General features: G+C 37.0%; 1 protein-coding gene across 1 annotated transcript in view; it reads right to left on the bottom strand.

Annotated features, from left to right (window-relative positions):
* The window catches only part of MSH2 (mutS homolog 2), a 60,816-nt gene that overhangs the window by 35,354 nt on the left and 11,309 nt on the right, over nt 1-14,153 (bottom strand). Inside the window, exons 3-6 of the mRNA XM_012755599.2 lie at nt 11,595-11,873; nt 10,221-10,367; nt 7,558-7,707; nt 6,673-6,806 (exon numbers count right to left, since the gene is read on the bottom strand). Coding sequence (XP_012611053.2) covers nt 6,673-6,806; nt 7,558-7,707; nt 10,221-10,367; nt 11,595-11,873 — 710 coding nt within the window. The remainder of the gene's footprint in view (nt 1-6,672; nt 6,807-7,557; nt 7,708-10,220; nt 10,368-11,594; nt 11,874-14,153) is intronic.

Genomic DNA, 14,153 nt, shown 5'->3' with positions numbered 1-14,153 from the left:
GCCACTTTTGAATCACAATTTTAGAAGTAACAAAGTTACTGTTGGCATAACATAGTATACCTATCAATCTTGCAATAAAATTACTCAGAAGTACACAATTGGATACAATATTAATTTGCAAATTGACGGCATTCAAGATAACTGGGAATCAGTTAATCATAAATTTTTTGGTATTTTAAAATCAACAACCTATCCTTTAAAACTAGAATTTCTGAGCACTCATTATATTTAAGAAGAGTTGACTGGGATTTATAACACCATTTGTATAACGCTGAGAGCAAACATAGTACCTAAAGAACTGCAACTACTGGGAGGCCGAGGCGGGCGGATTGCTCAAGGTCAGGAGTTTAAAACCAGCCTGAGCAAGAGCGAGACCCCGTCTCTACTATAAAAATAGAAAGAAATTAATTGGCTAACTGATATATATATAAAAAATTAGCCGGGCATGGTGGCGCATGCCTGTAGTCCCAGCTACTCGGGAGGCTGAGGCAGAAGGAGTTTGAGGTTGTTGTGAGCTAGGCTGACACCACGGCACTCACTCTAGCCTGGACAACAAAGCGAGACTCTGTCTCAAAAAAAAAAAAAAAAAAGAACTGCAACTACAAGGTTTTTTTGTTTTGTTTTTCTGAGACAGAGTTTAACTCTGTTACCCTGGCTAGAGTGCCGTGGCGCCTGCCTAGCTCACAGTAATCCTACTGCTTCAAACTCCTGGGCTCAAGCAATCCTACTGCTTCAGCCTCCAGAGTAGCTGGGACTACAGCAATGTGACACCATGCCCGGCTACCTTCTTCTATATATATTAATTGGCCAATTAATTTATTTCTATTTATAGTAGAGATGGGTCTCATTCTTGCTCAGGCTGGTTTCGAACTCCTGACCTTGAACAATCCACCCGCCTTGGCCTCCCAGAGTGCTAGGATTACAGGCGTGAGCCACCACGCCCAGCCAAGTTTTTTTTTTTTTTTTTTGAGACAGAGTCTCGCTTTGTTGCCTAGGCTAGAGTGAGTGCCGTGGCGTCAGCCTAGCTCACAGCAACCTCAAACTCCTGGGCTCAAGCGATCCTTCTGTCTCAGCCTCCCAAGTAGCTGGGACTACAGGCATGAGCCACCATGCCCGGCTAATTTTTTCTATATATATTAGTTGGCCAATTAGTTTCTTTCTATTTATAGTAGAGACGGGGTCTCGCTCTTGCTCAGGCTGGTTTCGAACTCCCGACCTCGAGCAATCCGCCCGCCTCGGCCTCCCAGAGAGCTAGGATTACAGGCGTGAGCCACCGCGCCCGGCCTCCAGCCAAGTTTTTGATTCCCTTTATCTGTTTTTCACATGGGTTAATGCAGTCAGAACCACTCATTTGATACATTAAAGTACAGATACAGTGCTGGGCCAGAGGAAGTTTCTATGGGAACTGGGAAACTTCAATTTGCGGTATTTCATTTACATATAGTCTGAATAGTTGGTATTTATAGAGATGGAATTTGAGGGAGAATATTTGTGGGGGCGGGAATGGAGGCAACAGCAGAGACTTGAAGGGAGAAAAGTTAAGGATGCACTGGAAGAAAACTGAAGTGGAATAGGAAAATATTATAACCACAGTTAAAATGGAAAAGTTGGCTTTGGAAAGGAAGATTGTTAATTCTTCTTCTGAGAAAGAGCCAGAGAATAAAAGACTGAAATACTGATACATTTTGAGGGCACAATGACTAAGGAAGAAATCATCTGCTTAGAGGCAGGAGGTAGCTGAAGGCTTTCAGGGAAAGTAAAAAATTTGGGGTTAGTCACCATAATGAGTTATGCAATAAAAGAGCCAGCATCAATGAAAGCTAAGCTAGCATTAAAGTACAATGGGCTTAAGTAGCATTGTGTGACTTTCTCCAGCAACTTTTTTCTTTTGTAGATGAAGGTCTTGCTATTTTGCCCAAGCTGGGCTCTAGTGATCCTCCTGCCCCAGCTTCCCCAGTAGCTAAGACTACAGGCATGTGCTGGGACAGCTGCAATAACTTTTAATTGAGAAAGAAAGCTGAGGAAGAGGCCAATATGATAAAGGGCCAATGGGGTAAGAACCTCCATGGTACCCAAGAAAGCTGGATAAACAGTTGCCTTTGTAATGCAGGCTGTCTAGGAAGGCACATGAAACTAAAGAGTGGCTGTCAGATCAGCCCAGACACCAGAATAAAAGGGTCTCCACTGAACTTGACTCAGAAGAGGAAAAAACAGTGGTGGAAGTAATGGAGTGGAAGGCTTTCTCTGTCTTCCTCAGAAGTTCAAGCAATGCTTGACTATTTTAAAGAAACTGAACTCACTATATGATTTCCAGATGGCTCTATTTCCAAATAGTATGGCCTCACTAGAGATATTCTTGCACAAATATTCTAAGGCCAAAATGAAAATACAAGTTTAGGGACTCTAGGGGTATGATATACTCTCACACAAGTATCACCACCACTTCTAAATTTATAGGAGCCATACTTTTACTTAAAGACATTTCTAATTAAGATGGCTACATTAATTGTATTTTATGTAAAGAGAAATATTCAATTTTAAACTAGAAGACAATAAAAATAAATTCAAGGCTGGGCGTGGTGGCTCACGCCTGTAATCCTAGCACTCTGGGAGACCGAGGCAGGCGGATCATTTGAGTTCAGGAGCTTGAAACCAACCTGAGCAAGAGCGAGACCCCCGTCTCTACTAAAAAATAGAAAGAAATTAATTGACCAACTAAAAATATATAGAAAAAATTAGCTAGGCATGGTGGCGCATGCCTGTAGTCCCAGCTACTTGGGAGGCTGAGGCAGAAGGACTGCTTGAGCCCAGGAGTTTGAGGTTGCTGTGAGCTAGGCTGACGTCAAGGCACTCACTCTAGCCTGGGCAACAAAGTGACACTCTCGTCTCAAAAAAAAGAAGCTATCTCTAGAAACTCACTCCTAGAAGATAATAACATATTCTCATAATTTCAAGTAGGTTTTAGTGAATGGGAAGACGAACATTACAATAAAGTGATTCATCGATATATTTTAAATGAAGACCAAAATAACACGTTTCATTTCTTTTTTTTTTTTTTTTAAGACTAGTCAAGTGCAGTAGTGAGGAGGGGGGAAAGTAGTAGAACAAGGAGTTCAATCTGTAACTGACTGTGAACAATCACGTGAGATAACTCACTACCTTCGGACCAGCCTACACATTTCATTTCTGATAATAAAATCCAATTGGGGCCAGGCACTGTGGCTCACACCTGTAATCCTAGCACTCTGAGAGGCCGAGGTGGGTGGATTGCTCAAGGTCTGGAGTTCAAAACTAGCCTGAGTAAGACTGAGACCCCATCTCTACTATAAAGAAACTAATTGGCCAACTAATATATATAGAAAATATTAGCTGGGCATGGTGGCACATGCCTGTAGTCCCAGCTACTTGGGAGGCTGAGGCAGAAGGATTGCTTGAGCCCAGGAGTTTGAGGTTGCTCTGAGCTAGGCTAATGCCATGGCACTCACTCTAGCTTGGGCAACAAAGTGAGACTCTGTCTCAAAAAAAAAAAAAAAAAAAAAATCCAATTGGGTTCAAATTAAATATCATTGCTAGAAGCAATAAAGCACAATGATTAAGAGCAAGAGGTCTTTCAAAGACAAGTGCCCATAAAAAAAAAAAAAAAAAAAAAGAGCATGAGGTCTACAGTCAGTCAGGATTGGCATTAAAGCCAGTCTCTACTACATTATAGCTGATGAATATGAGGTGCTTAGCAAATGACCAGGCACACAGTAGAAACCAGTATTATCATCCTCTCCTCCTTCTAATCTCTTCACAATAATTTAAAAGTAATTCCATTTTCATCATTATTCTTGAATCCATCACTGGCTACAGTCCTTGACAAGACACATGCACAAAACTCTAGTCACATTTGTCCCTATGTCTGCTGTAATAAAAATAGAAGAAATCTTTGCTTTCTTTAATGAAATTGACCCTACAACCATATACTTTAAAATTAACTCCTTACTTAGAGTGTGAGAGGGTGGAATAAAGATTTCCAATATCTTCTCTTCTGGAAAATCACCCCAAAACAATGACAGTAAGAAACAGAAAAACTTGATTTTATGTGTAACCCCAAAGGAAGATCAATCCTTAAATGCTTAGAGAGGGAGATAACAGATTTGCCCTGAGAACCCCCAGGAAATCTTAAACTAAGAAGCACAAGGTACGACCACAGGCAGAGTTGAGGTGGTGATAAAGAGACTGTCCAAACAAAGCCTGTATAAGAAATAACTCTTCCTACTGTGTGGATTTTCAATACTTGACCTTGAAAACTACGGACCTTCCTATTTGCTGGTAAAAAAAAAATTCTCATCAAGATAAAAAGAGCATTTCTCTCATGCTGCAGGTGGAATAATGAGCACATAATATTCTGACTCATAAAGCCATCCTCACAAATGTTATTTCTAATAAATAAGTCTTGTCAGACCACCAAATTTTGGAAATTATTGCTATGTCTCATGAAAGTACGGTCTTTCCCCTCTTAAAAAGTATGATTTTGAAAGCTAGATAATTTGTTACTCTGGTAATAAAAGACATCTTAGGTTTATGAAGGGTCTAAATATATGCAAGCTCCTTGTTAAATAAGAAGGGGACCAATGGCACTTCCTCTCTTCCCATAAGCCAAAAGTGAAAAATATAACCAATGACTTATAGCTTGAGTTATTTAAATTATCATTTCCTTTTTTAAAAAAAGTTAAAAGAGGAGGGAGAAAAGATATATTTTTTGCTTGTTTAAGCACAGACTTTCCTTGGAAGGATACTCAAGAAACTGATAACACTTTGTTGTTCCCAGGGCAGGTGGTGGCAATTCACATAGAATACAATAAGAAATGTGCCCCTGTGTGGAGGTATACATGTTTTGGAAGAGAAAAAAAAATAAAAAAAAGAAACATGCCCCTGGAGCTGTGGAAGCACACACCCTGAGGAAAGAGTCCTGGGAGTTGGGCGGCAAGGGTAGAAGACTTATTGCTATATATCCTTCTGTTCTTTTTGCATTTTGACACATATAATTATTTAGTTCACAATTAAATAAAATTAACAATTATAAATTGCCTTAACTACTTTCAAAGTATCCAATCCTTCAAATTTTTTTACTGATATCCCATAGTTGTACATATTTTTGTTGTACATGTGTCATTTTGATACATGTGTACAATGCATAATGATCAAATTAGGGTCACTGGGATATCCATCACCTCAAACATTTATTTTATTTTATTTTTTTGAGACAGAGTCTTGCTCTGTCACTCAGGCTAGAGTGCTGTGGCATCAGTCTAGCTCACAGCAACCTCAAACTCTTGGGCTCAAGCCATCCTCCTGCCTCAGCCTCCCAAGTAGCTGGGACTAGTACACCACCACACTCTGCTAACTTTTTCTATTTTTAGTAGAAACGGGGTCTCGGTTCTTGCTCAGGCTAGTCTTGAACTCCTGGCCTCAACCAATCCTTCCACCTCAGACTCTCAGAGTGCTAGGATTATAGGCATGAGCCACCATGCCAGCCCTAAAATTCTTATCTAAAAATAAAATATTTCCCATCACTACTCATATTAGGATAGCAAAATTATGTAACTTTTAATTTCCTCAGTTTTAGAGATTATCTAAAATATGTTTAGGTCACCTTAAATTCTTTCTAGAACAATGAAGTGCTTCCCGTGTGCCAGATCCTGTTCAAAGTTGTTTATTTGTTTGTTTTCAAGAGACAAGTTCTCACTCTGTTGCTCAGGCTGGAGTGCAAAGTATTCTAAACATAGTAAATCATCTAATCCTCGTAACAACCCTATGAAGTAGACGAATTATTGTCATTTTAAAAGTGAAGATTAAAAGTGAAGAAACTATGACAGAGAGGTTGAATAATTTGCCCAAGATTACACACAACATGAACCAAGGTACCCTGGGGTCCCAAGTCTATACTCTACCATACCACCTCTCTAAAAAAATTTTACTTAAAAAAAAAAAATTAAAAAAATAAATTATTTAAATAAATCTATGTCACTACTACTCTATTACCATGTAGCTCTCTGTGCAGTTAAATGCCAAAAATACAGGTGCTAAATTGCATATTAGAATAACTAGTATACAGGCCGGGCGCTGTGGCTCACGCCTGTAATCCTAGCTCTTGGGAGGCTGAGGCGGGCGGATTGCTCGAGGTCAGGAGTTCAAAACCAGCCTGAGCAAGAGCGAGACCCCGTCTCTACTATAAATAGAAAGAAATTAATTGGCCAACTGATATATATATAAAAAATTAGCCGGGCATGGTGGCGCATGCCTGTAGTCCCAGCTACTCGGGGGGCTGAGGCAGAAGGATCACTCAAGCCCAGGAGTTTGAGGTTGCTGTGAGCTAGGCTGACGCCACGGCACTCACTCTAGCCTGGACAACAAAGTGAGACTCTGTCTCAAAAAAAAAAAAAAAAAAAAAAAAAAAGAATAACTAGTATAAGGCTGGGTGAGGTGGCTCACTCCCATAATCCTAACACTCTGGGAAGCCAAGGTGGGAGGATAGCTTGAGCTCAGGAGTTCAGGACCAATCTGAGCAAGATCCTGTCTCTATTAAAAAGAAAAAAAAAAAAAAAAGGAAAGAATAAGTAGCAGTATAATCATATGGAATAACTGCAATTTACTTAAAGCTGACAAAAGTATACACTAATAATATACCTCTCTTCTATTCTGTTCTTATCCATGAGAGGCTGCTTAATCCACTGGTTAACTAGTCTTTGTCCTTGAGGGGTTTTGCATTTGTTCAGCAATGCAGCCAAAGACTGAGAGCCACTGGTATCTTCAACAGAACCCTAGTGAATAAAAAATAAAATAGAAAGAATGGCACACTCATTAATGAAAACCTTACTATGCCATGGGAAGTAATTAAATAATTTTGGGAACAAGAACACATAATAGTCTTTAAATATTAATTAATGAGAAATTTCAAAAAAAGTACCAAACCAACTTTTCAACCTGTTAATCTATATTTTAGGCTGAATATTTCCCCCCACTTTATAATTACTGCAGTTTTATATATAAAACATCTTAGACTGTAATTTTAAAGAACTGCTGTTAATATACAAAATTATTCATAAAGTCAGCATAAATACTGTATATATAGCTCAAAATTAGAAAAATAAAATATAGCAATTCAAGAGCCAGGCATGGTGGCACATACTCATAGTCCTGGCTACTTTAGAGGCCGAGGCAGGAGGATTGTTGAGCCCAGGAGTTTGAGGTTGCTGTGAGCTAGGCTGACATCATAGCACTCTAGCCAGGGCAACAGAGCAAGACTATGTCTCAAAAAAAAGTAGCTGGGATTACAGGCATGCGCCACTTTTTTCTATATATTTTAGTTGGCCAATTAATGTTCTTTCTATTTTTAGTAGAGACAGGGTCTCGATCTTGCTCAGGCTGGTTTCAAACTCCTGACTTTGAGCAATCTGCCCACCTCAGCCTCCCAGAGTGCTAGGATTACAGGCATGAGCCACCGCACCTGGCCCAAAGAAAACATTTTTTAATGATTCATTTTGTCACCATGTATTTTTTTTTTTTTTTTACCTGGAAAAGGTTAAGGGCTTTGACGGCTGCCATATCCAATCTCATGTACTGGCTGAAGTCAAAAGTAGTCAGTTCAAACTGTCCAAAATTTGAATCATCTAATAAGAGTTCTAAAAACTTGATTACTGCAGACAATGATGAAACCGCAACCTAAAATTAAGAATTTAAAATAAAAGATCCCTATATCGCAAGGACGACTAATTCTAGAGATTTAAAAAAAACACAAAATAAAAATAAATTCTGAATTCTATCATTTTCCTTGGTGTTCCTTCCCAATCCATACCAAGAAAATCAAAATTCAAATAAATCTCTTGATTAGAAAATGATTTTTAGGAAGTGAAAATTACCTGTAATAGCCGCATGATTTTATAACAGCCAAAAATGGAAATTACCCAAATGCCCACCAAGAATAAAATGGATACATTCTGACATGTTCACACTATAGACTATTACACAACAATAAATACGAGCACAAACAAACCACAACTACTCAAGAATATGGATAAATCTTACAAACATCATACTGAATGAAGGAAACTAGATAAGAGAGTATATGCTATGTAATTCCACTTATATAAACTATAAAAATAGGCAAAACTCACCTACATTGTCAGAAGTGAGAACAAGGCGATCATAGATTACCCCTGGTTGCAGTAACAAATATGAGGAAGCATGAGAGGGGCTTCTAGGCTCCAACTAATATTCTGTTTAATGGATGCTAGTTATGTGGGTATACTCAATTTATGAAAATTCAGTCATATACTTATGGTATATGCACTTTCCCATATGTGTATTTAAACAAAATAAATTCAATTTATCTATATTCTTTCTGCCTATATTACTACTACAGCATAAAATACAATACATTATACTGATAACTCAATGACAAATTCTACTTTGTCATTGTCAATATACTAATACTTGGTAGTATTCATTGTGAATATGTAAAGGCGGCCTTGCAAAAATAACAGGAAAATATCTAATCCTACAATTTCCCCAGTAACAGTTAAAGATCAGTCCTATGAGTTCTATCACTAACAGCAACCCCTGCAGTTCTGTTTTGCACAACTTCTGAAAAGAGCTTAATGGACAGAAAAGAGATGTAAATCTCTCTCTTTCAAAATTATTTTTTGAGAATCTACTTTTACAGAGTTCCTGAGTAAAAAGCAAGAGAACAAACTCCAAGCTTCAACCATATCTCAAGGACAAAGTCACATCTCCTTTGATAATCCCTTCTTCAAGGAAATGTAGGAAACCAAGTCTTGGACTTTGATATCCTGCTGTTGCTTTTGTTATCTTCATCCCCCTTAAAATCAGCTGCTCCCATCACCTTTCTCTTGCTTTGGGATGCCATGCCCATCTTCTTGCTCTATCCTTTCCCCTCTCCTTTAAGAAGATAAAATAAATTTTACTTTTAGATCTTAATTTCCATATGAGAAATCTTTCTCCACCCACACCATGAGCACCTACTAGGCTTTCCACCCTAACAAGTGTGTCTATTTTTCCCATTTGATAACATAGCAATCTATTATCCTTTGATAAACTCTAATAAACATATAAGCAAAAATCTCCTGCTATGACACCAGGAGGCAGAGAAAAAAATGTTTTGGTAGCTCTAAAAGCTTCCTCATATTTTCAAAATGGGAATAAGTTTCTCTACTACTAGGATTATTACTCATCCATATTGGTTTTTGATTGTCTCACCATACATAGTAAAATATAAACAGATAAAATTAGCTTATAAGGTTCAAACTACTACTTGATAAACAATCACTTCAAAATCATTACAGTCATAAGTTTCTCATTCCAGTTTTAAATGTACTCTAAAATTATAAGCAGTTATAAAGTCTGTTCTGTCTTATTTAAATAAAAAACAGATTTTTCATTTTACTTGTTCATGATCCACAAATATCCAGATAAGAGTTTGCCCAACATTTTACCATAACAATACATTTCTCAAGCCATTCCCACCTCTAAAATTTGACCAGTAAAATAAACTTCAACCAATGAAAAATCTCATAAAAGTTATATTGTGTGCATACTCATTTCTACCACTGAACATACACAACCATGCCAATTTCTGAGCCAAACTGTTTAGATGTAATATTTATTATGGCATTACTATGTGCTATATATACATATTTTCACCTTTATTACCTACTAATTTCCATAACAATCCTTTAAGGCAGGTATCTGTAGATTGATTTTAACAGATAATAAAACTGCCTCTCAGAAAGGTGAAGTAATTTATTAAAGACCCCATAGCTGCCACATAATAACTAGGAAACAGGTTTTTTTCCCCTCCAGTCACTATTCTATCTCACCTACTTAAGTGCCAGAAGTCAGGTCCTCTCATGGGAAACTATTAACCCCTCCACACCCCAGGAATATGTGTAGTGTAAATATAATGAGATTATATTTAAGGTTATATTTAAATTTTTCTAGTTATTTCCTTGAGCTTTTTTTAAAAAGCTTCATCATACATAAAATAAGCTTAGTATCATTGATCCACAGTTTAGCTTTTGAGATAAATGTGACAGAAGTAACCTTCTAAGAAGTCACTATTATCAAGAATAAATTCATGTTTATACCCATTAAGAGTTGTTGTAAAGCTTATAAATTTTTAAAATTTAAAAAAAGAATAAAAAAAATAATCTACATACCTGATTCTCCATTTCAGGCAAGACAGTACTATTCACCTGTTCTCCCTTTTTACCTTTCAACAACCGGTTGAGGTCCTGATAAATGTCTTTTGTGGAAAAGTCAGCTTTTTTTCTTTCTGTGATCAGAATTCCTCCTCTCTGAATAACCTATTTTACAAGAAATAGTTTAAACTGCTATGAGAAAAGGAATAAGAAAAGCAATAAAGAAAATTTTAACACTGACAAATATAAAGTGACAAGAGCTTAACAGATTATTAACCCACATTTTTTATACAACGTGCAAGACATTGTTTATACAACGTGTAAGACATTGGTAACATACATGTATTAACATACATTTTAAATCTATAAACTTTATCTTCATCAAAATATAAAATTATGTTCACATAAAGCTTTCAAAAATAGTTAACAGTAAAAAGTCATAATAAGGCCAGGTGAGGTGGCTCACACCTGTAATCCTAGCACTCTGGGAGGCCAAGGCAGGTGGATTGCTCGCGGTCAGGATTTCAAAACCAACCTGAACAAGAGTGAGACCCCGTCTCTACTAAAAATAGAAAGAAATTAACTGGCCAACTAATATATATAGAAAACATTAGCCAGGCATGGTGGAACATGCCTGTAGTCCTAGCTACTCAGGAGGCTGAGGCAGCAGGATTGCTCGAGCCCAGGAGTTTGAGGTTGCTGTAAGCTAGGCTGACTTCACGGCACTCACTCTAGCCTGGGTAACAAAGTGAGACTCTGTCTCAAAAAAAAAAAAAAAAAAGTCATAATAGAATATTACTTGTGGAAAGTTGCTTATATACTACCTATGCTAAAAATGACCATCATAGATTTGGACAGCAGTGCTTATGGTATTTGAGGCCCACAAAAAGAAAAGAATCCTTGGGGGATACAATTTCCCTTCAGAAATATCTAAATAATAAACTACATAAACTATACATCTATACAATCAGTAAAATAAGATGGTAAAGTTCCACTCAAACTATCAATAAAAATCCTAAAGAACTGCATCTTATTTGACAAATCTAATTTGTTTGACATGTTAAATACAATAATATATTCTATAGTAATTATTCTTTTGAAACAAAGTAAGACAGGGAGGAAAAGAGGGAGGGAGAAAGTAAAGGAGTGAAGAGAAAATATCTGAGGTAAAATAAGTCCACAACAAACAGCTTGTTCTGACGTATAATTAAAGGTACAAAGTTTCCATCAAAGAGAAACATCATTATTTTATTCTTCAAAATAAAACATTTTAATTATATACAAAAATTTGGCTTTTTAATTAATTTTTTTCCTTAAATAAAAAGAGTATCACGTTAATTAAAGAGCCTTTCCTAGGCTTAGATTCTCTATCACTAGACTTGATTCCCTTACCTGCCTCAGTTTGCCCATGTCTCCAGCAGTCTCTCCTCCTGGTAAAACACATTCTTTTGGTCCAATCTGAATCAGGAGAGCCTCAAGATTGGAGAACTGATCATTGTCAGGGAACTCACACAGTCCTAGCTTCCTCTGTATGGAATCCACATACCCAACTCCAACCTGTCTCTGGCCATCAACTGTGGACATTTTAATACCCACGACACCAATGGAAGCTGACATATCATTGTTACCAAAGAGAATGTCTTCAAACTGAGACAGATTGCCAGGAGAAGCCTAAAAAAAATAAATAATTTTAAGAAACTGAACATACTTTAAAATTTTACTAGCAAACAAGGATTACCCAATCTTGATGAATTTCATTAAAGTTTTCTTACCAAAAAAATTGCTTATAACCATATATTCTAATTATTAAATTTTCTATTAAGCATTCTCCCTTTGTTTCCAATTATTTTCAGAACACTTGGGCACATCTAAAAATAATTATATCAAAAGTGATTTTCAATTTGAAATCTGGCAACTGTGCTTATTATACACGTAATCATTAAGGTACTCAAACTGGTAATCTTGTTAGTGTTATGCTTAAATTTCTATATTCTCAAACTACCTAATGGTTGCTCATATCAGTATTCTCACTGAGTAACTATATCATGTAGGAGAATGGTATCATTAGCTTAAATACTGAACTGGAAACATCACTTCTATAAATCAATATAGTTATCTGTAAAATGCAGAGATTGTTCTGGATCAGTGATTTCCAAATAAAAGGTCCCTGACCTATTTTCAATACAGGTTGAGCATCTCTAATTTAAAATTCCAAAATGTTTAGATTTCAGTTTCTTGAGAGAAAAAAAAATAAATAAATAAATAAAATAAAATTCCAAAATGGTCCAAAATCTGAAACTTTTTACGTGCCAATAGGGTGTCACAAGTAGAAAATTCGACACATAAGTACTTACCACCAACTTTATTTCATGCACCAAATTGTTTAAAATACTGTATAAAATTACCTTCAGGCTATGTGTATACGGTGTACATGAAACAAATGAATTTTGTGTTTAAATCTGAGTGCTATCCCAAGATATTTCATTATGCATATGCAAATATCCCAAAATAAAAATAAAAAAAAATCCTAAACACTCTGGTCTCAAGCATTTCAGAAAAGGGATAATCAAGCTATATTCCAGAAAGGTTAAAAATCTCTTTAAGACTGCACAAGCTAACTAAATGGCCAAGTTTCTTTGCTTTTGACTAAACTTTTGTCAAGTCAATGGGTAACACTATATATACTTTAACCCAATTAGAAGCTGATAGGTTGCTGTTAACATCATGTATTTCTGTGGCAATTGATAGACCGTGGTTTTACACGAGACAGTCACAGAAAATGAACAGTTCTTCAAATGAGCAAAGTAACACCCTATTTAAGCAACCTGTAGACATCTTTGAATGTCTTTAGCATCATAATCATGATAATCATTTATCTTTTCATGAATCCCTTAAAACTACGGACTATTGATTAAAATCTAAATCAAAAATGAAATGGAGGCCAGGCATGGTGGCTCACATCTGTAACCCCAGCACTTTGGGAGGTATAGGCGGGAGGATCACTTGAGGCCAAGAGTTCAAGAACAGCCCAGGCAACACAGCAAGGCCCTATCTCTACAAACATTTTTTTAAAAAATTAGCTGGGCTTGGTGGTATGCACCTGTAGTCCTAGCTACACAGAAGGCTGAGGCAGAGGGATAATTGAGCCCAGCAGTTTGAGGCTGCAGTGAGCTATGATGATGCCACTGCACTCTAGCCCAGGTTACAGAATGAGAATCTGTCTCAAAAAAAAAAAAAAAAAAAAAAGGAAAATAGTCGTATCTGAAATTCAAACATAAACGCTGTTTTTCACATATATGCTTTGGATTTACATGTATAAGTTATAAAATACACCTTTAAAAAAATCACTCAAAAGTGAACCAGCAGCTAATAAAATTAGGTTCTTGGGGATCCTTGAAAAGGATAAGGCTAGTAATGTCTGAAGGAGGTTCTATCTCAGGTTCTTTCCTGCTCTGAACATACTATTGAGAACATGAAAAAGAAATCAATCATAGGCCGGGCGCTGTGGCTCACGCCTGTAATCCTAGCTCTTGGGAGGCCGAGGCGGGCGGATTGCTCAAGGTCAGGAGTTCAAAACCAGCCTGAGCAAGAGCGAGACCCCGTCTCTACTATAAATAGAAAGAAATTAATTGGCCAACTGATATATATATAAAAAATTAGCCGGGCATAGTGGCGCATGCCTGTAGTCCCAGCTACTCGGGAGGCTGAGGCAGAAGGATCACTGGAGCCCAGGAGTTTGAGGTTGCTGTGAGCTAGGCTGACGCCACGGCACTCACTCTAGCCTGGACAACAAAGTGAGACTCTGTCTCAAAAAAAAAAAAAAAAAAAAAAAAAGAAATCAATCATAGAGATCAACTCCTTCCAATATCACTAATCTTTTCCAATATAATCAATAAGTTAATAAAAGTAAAGACAAATCAATTTTATCGGTTTACAGATCTGGACTCCTTA

Source organism: Microcebus murinus, chromosome 3 (genome assembly GCF_040939455.1).
Source record: "Microcebus murinus isolate Inina chromosome 3, M.murinus_Inina_mat1.0, whole genome shotgun sequence".
In the NCBI taxonomy this organism is placed as follows: domain Eukaryota; kingdom Metazoa; phylum Chordata; class Mammalia; order Primates; family Cheirogaleidae; genus Microcebus; species Microcebus murinus.
This window is presented reverse-complemented; position numbering and strand designations above follow the sequence as displayed.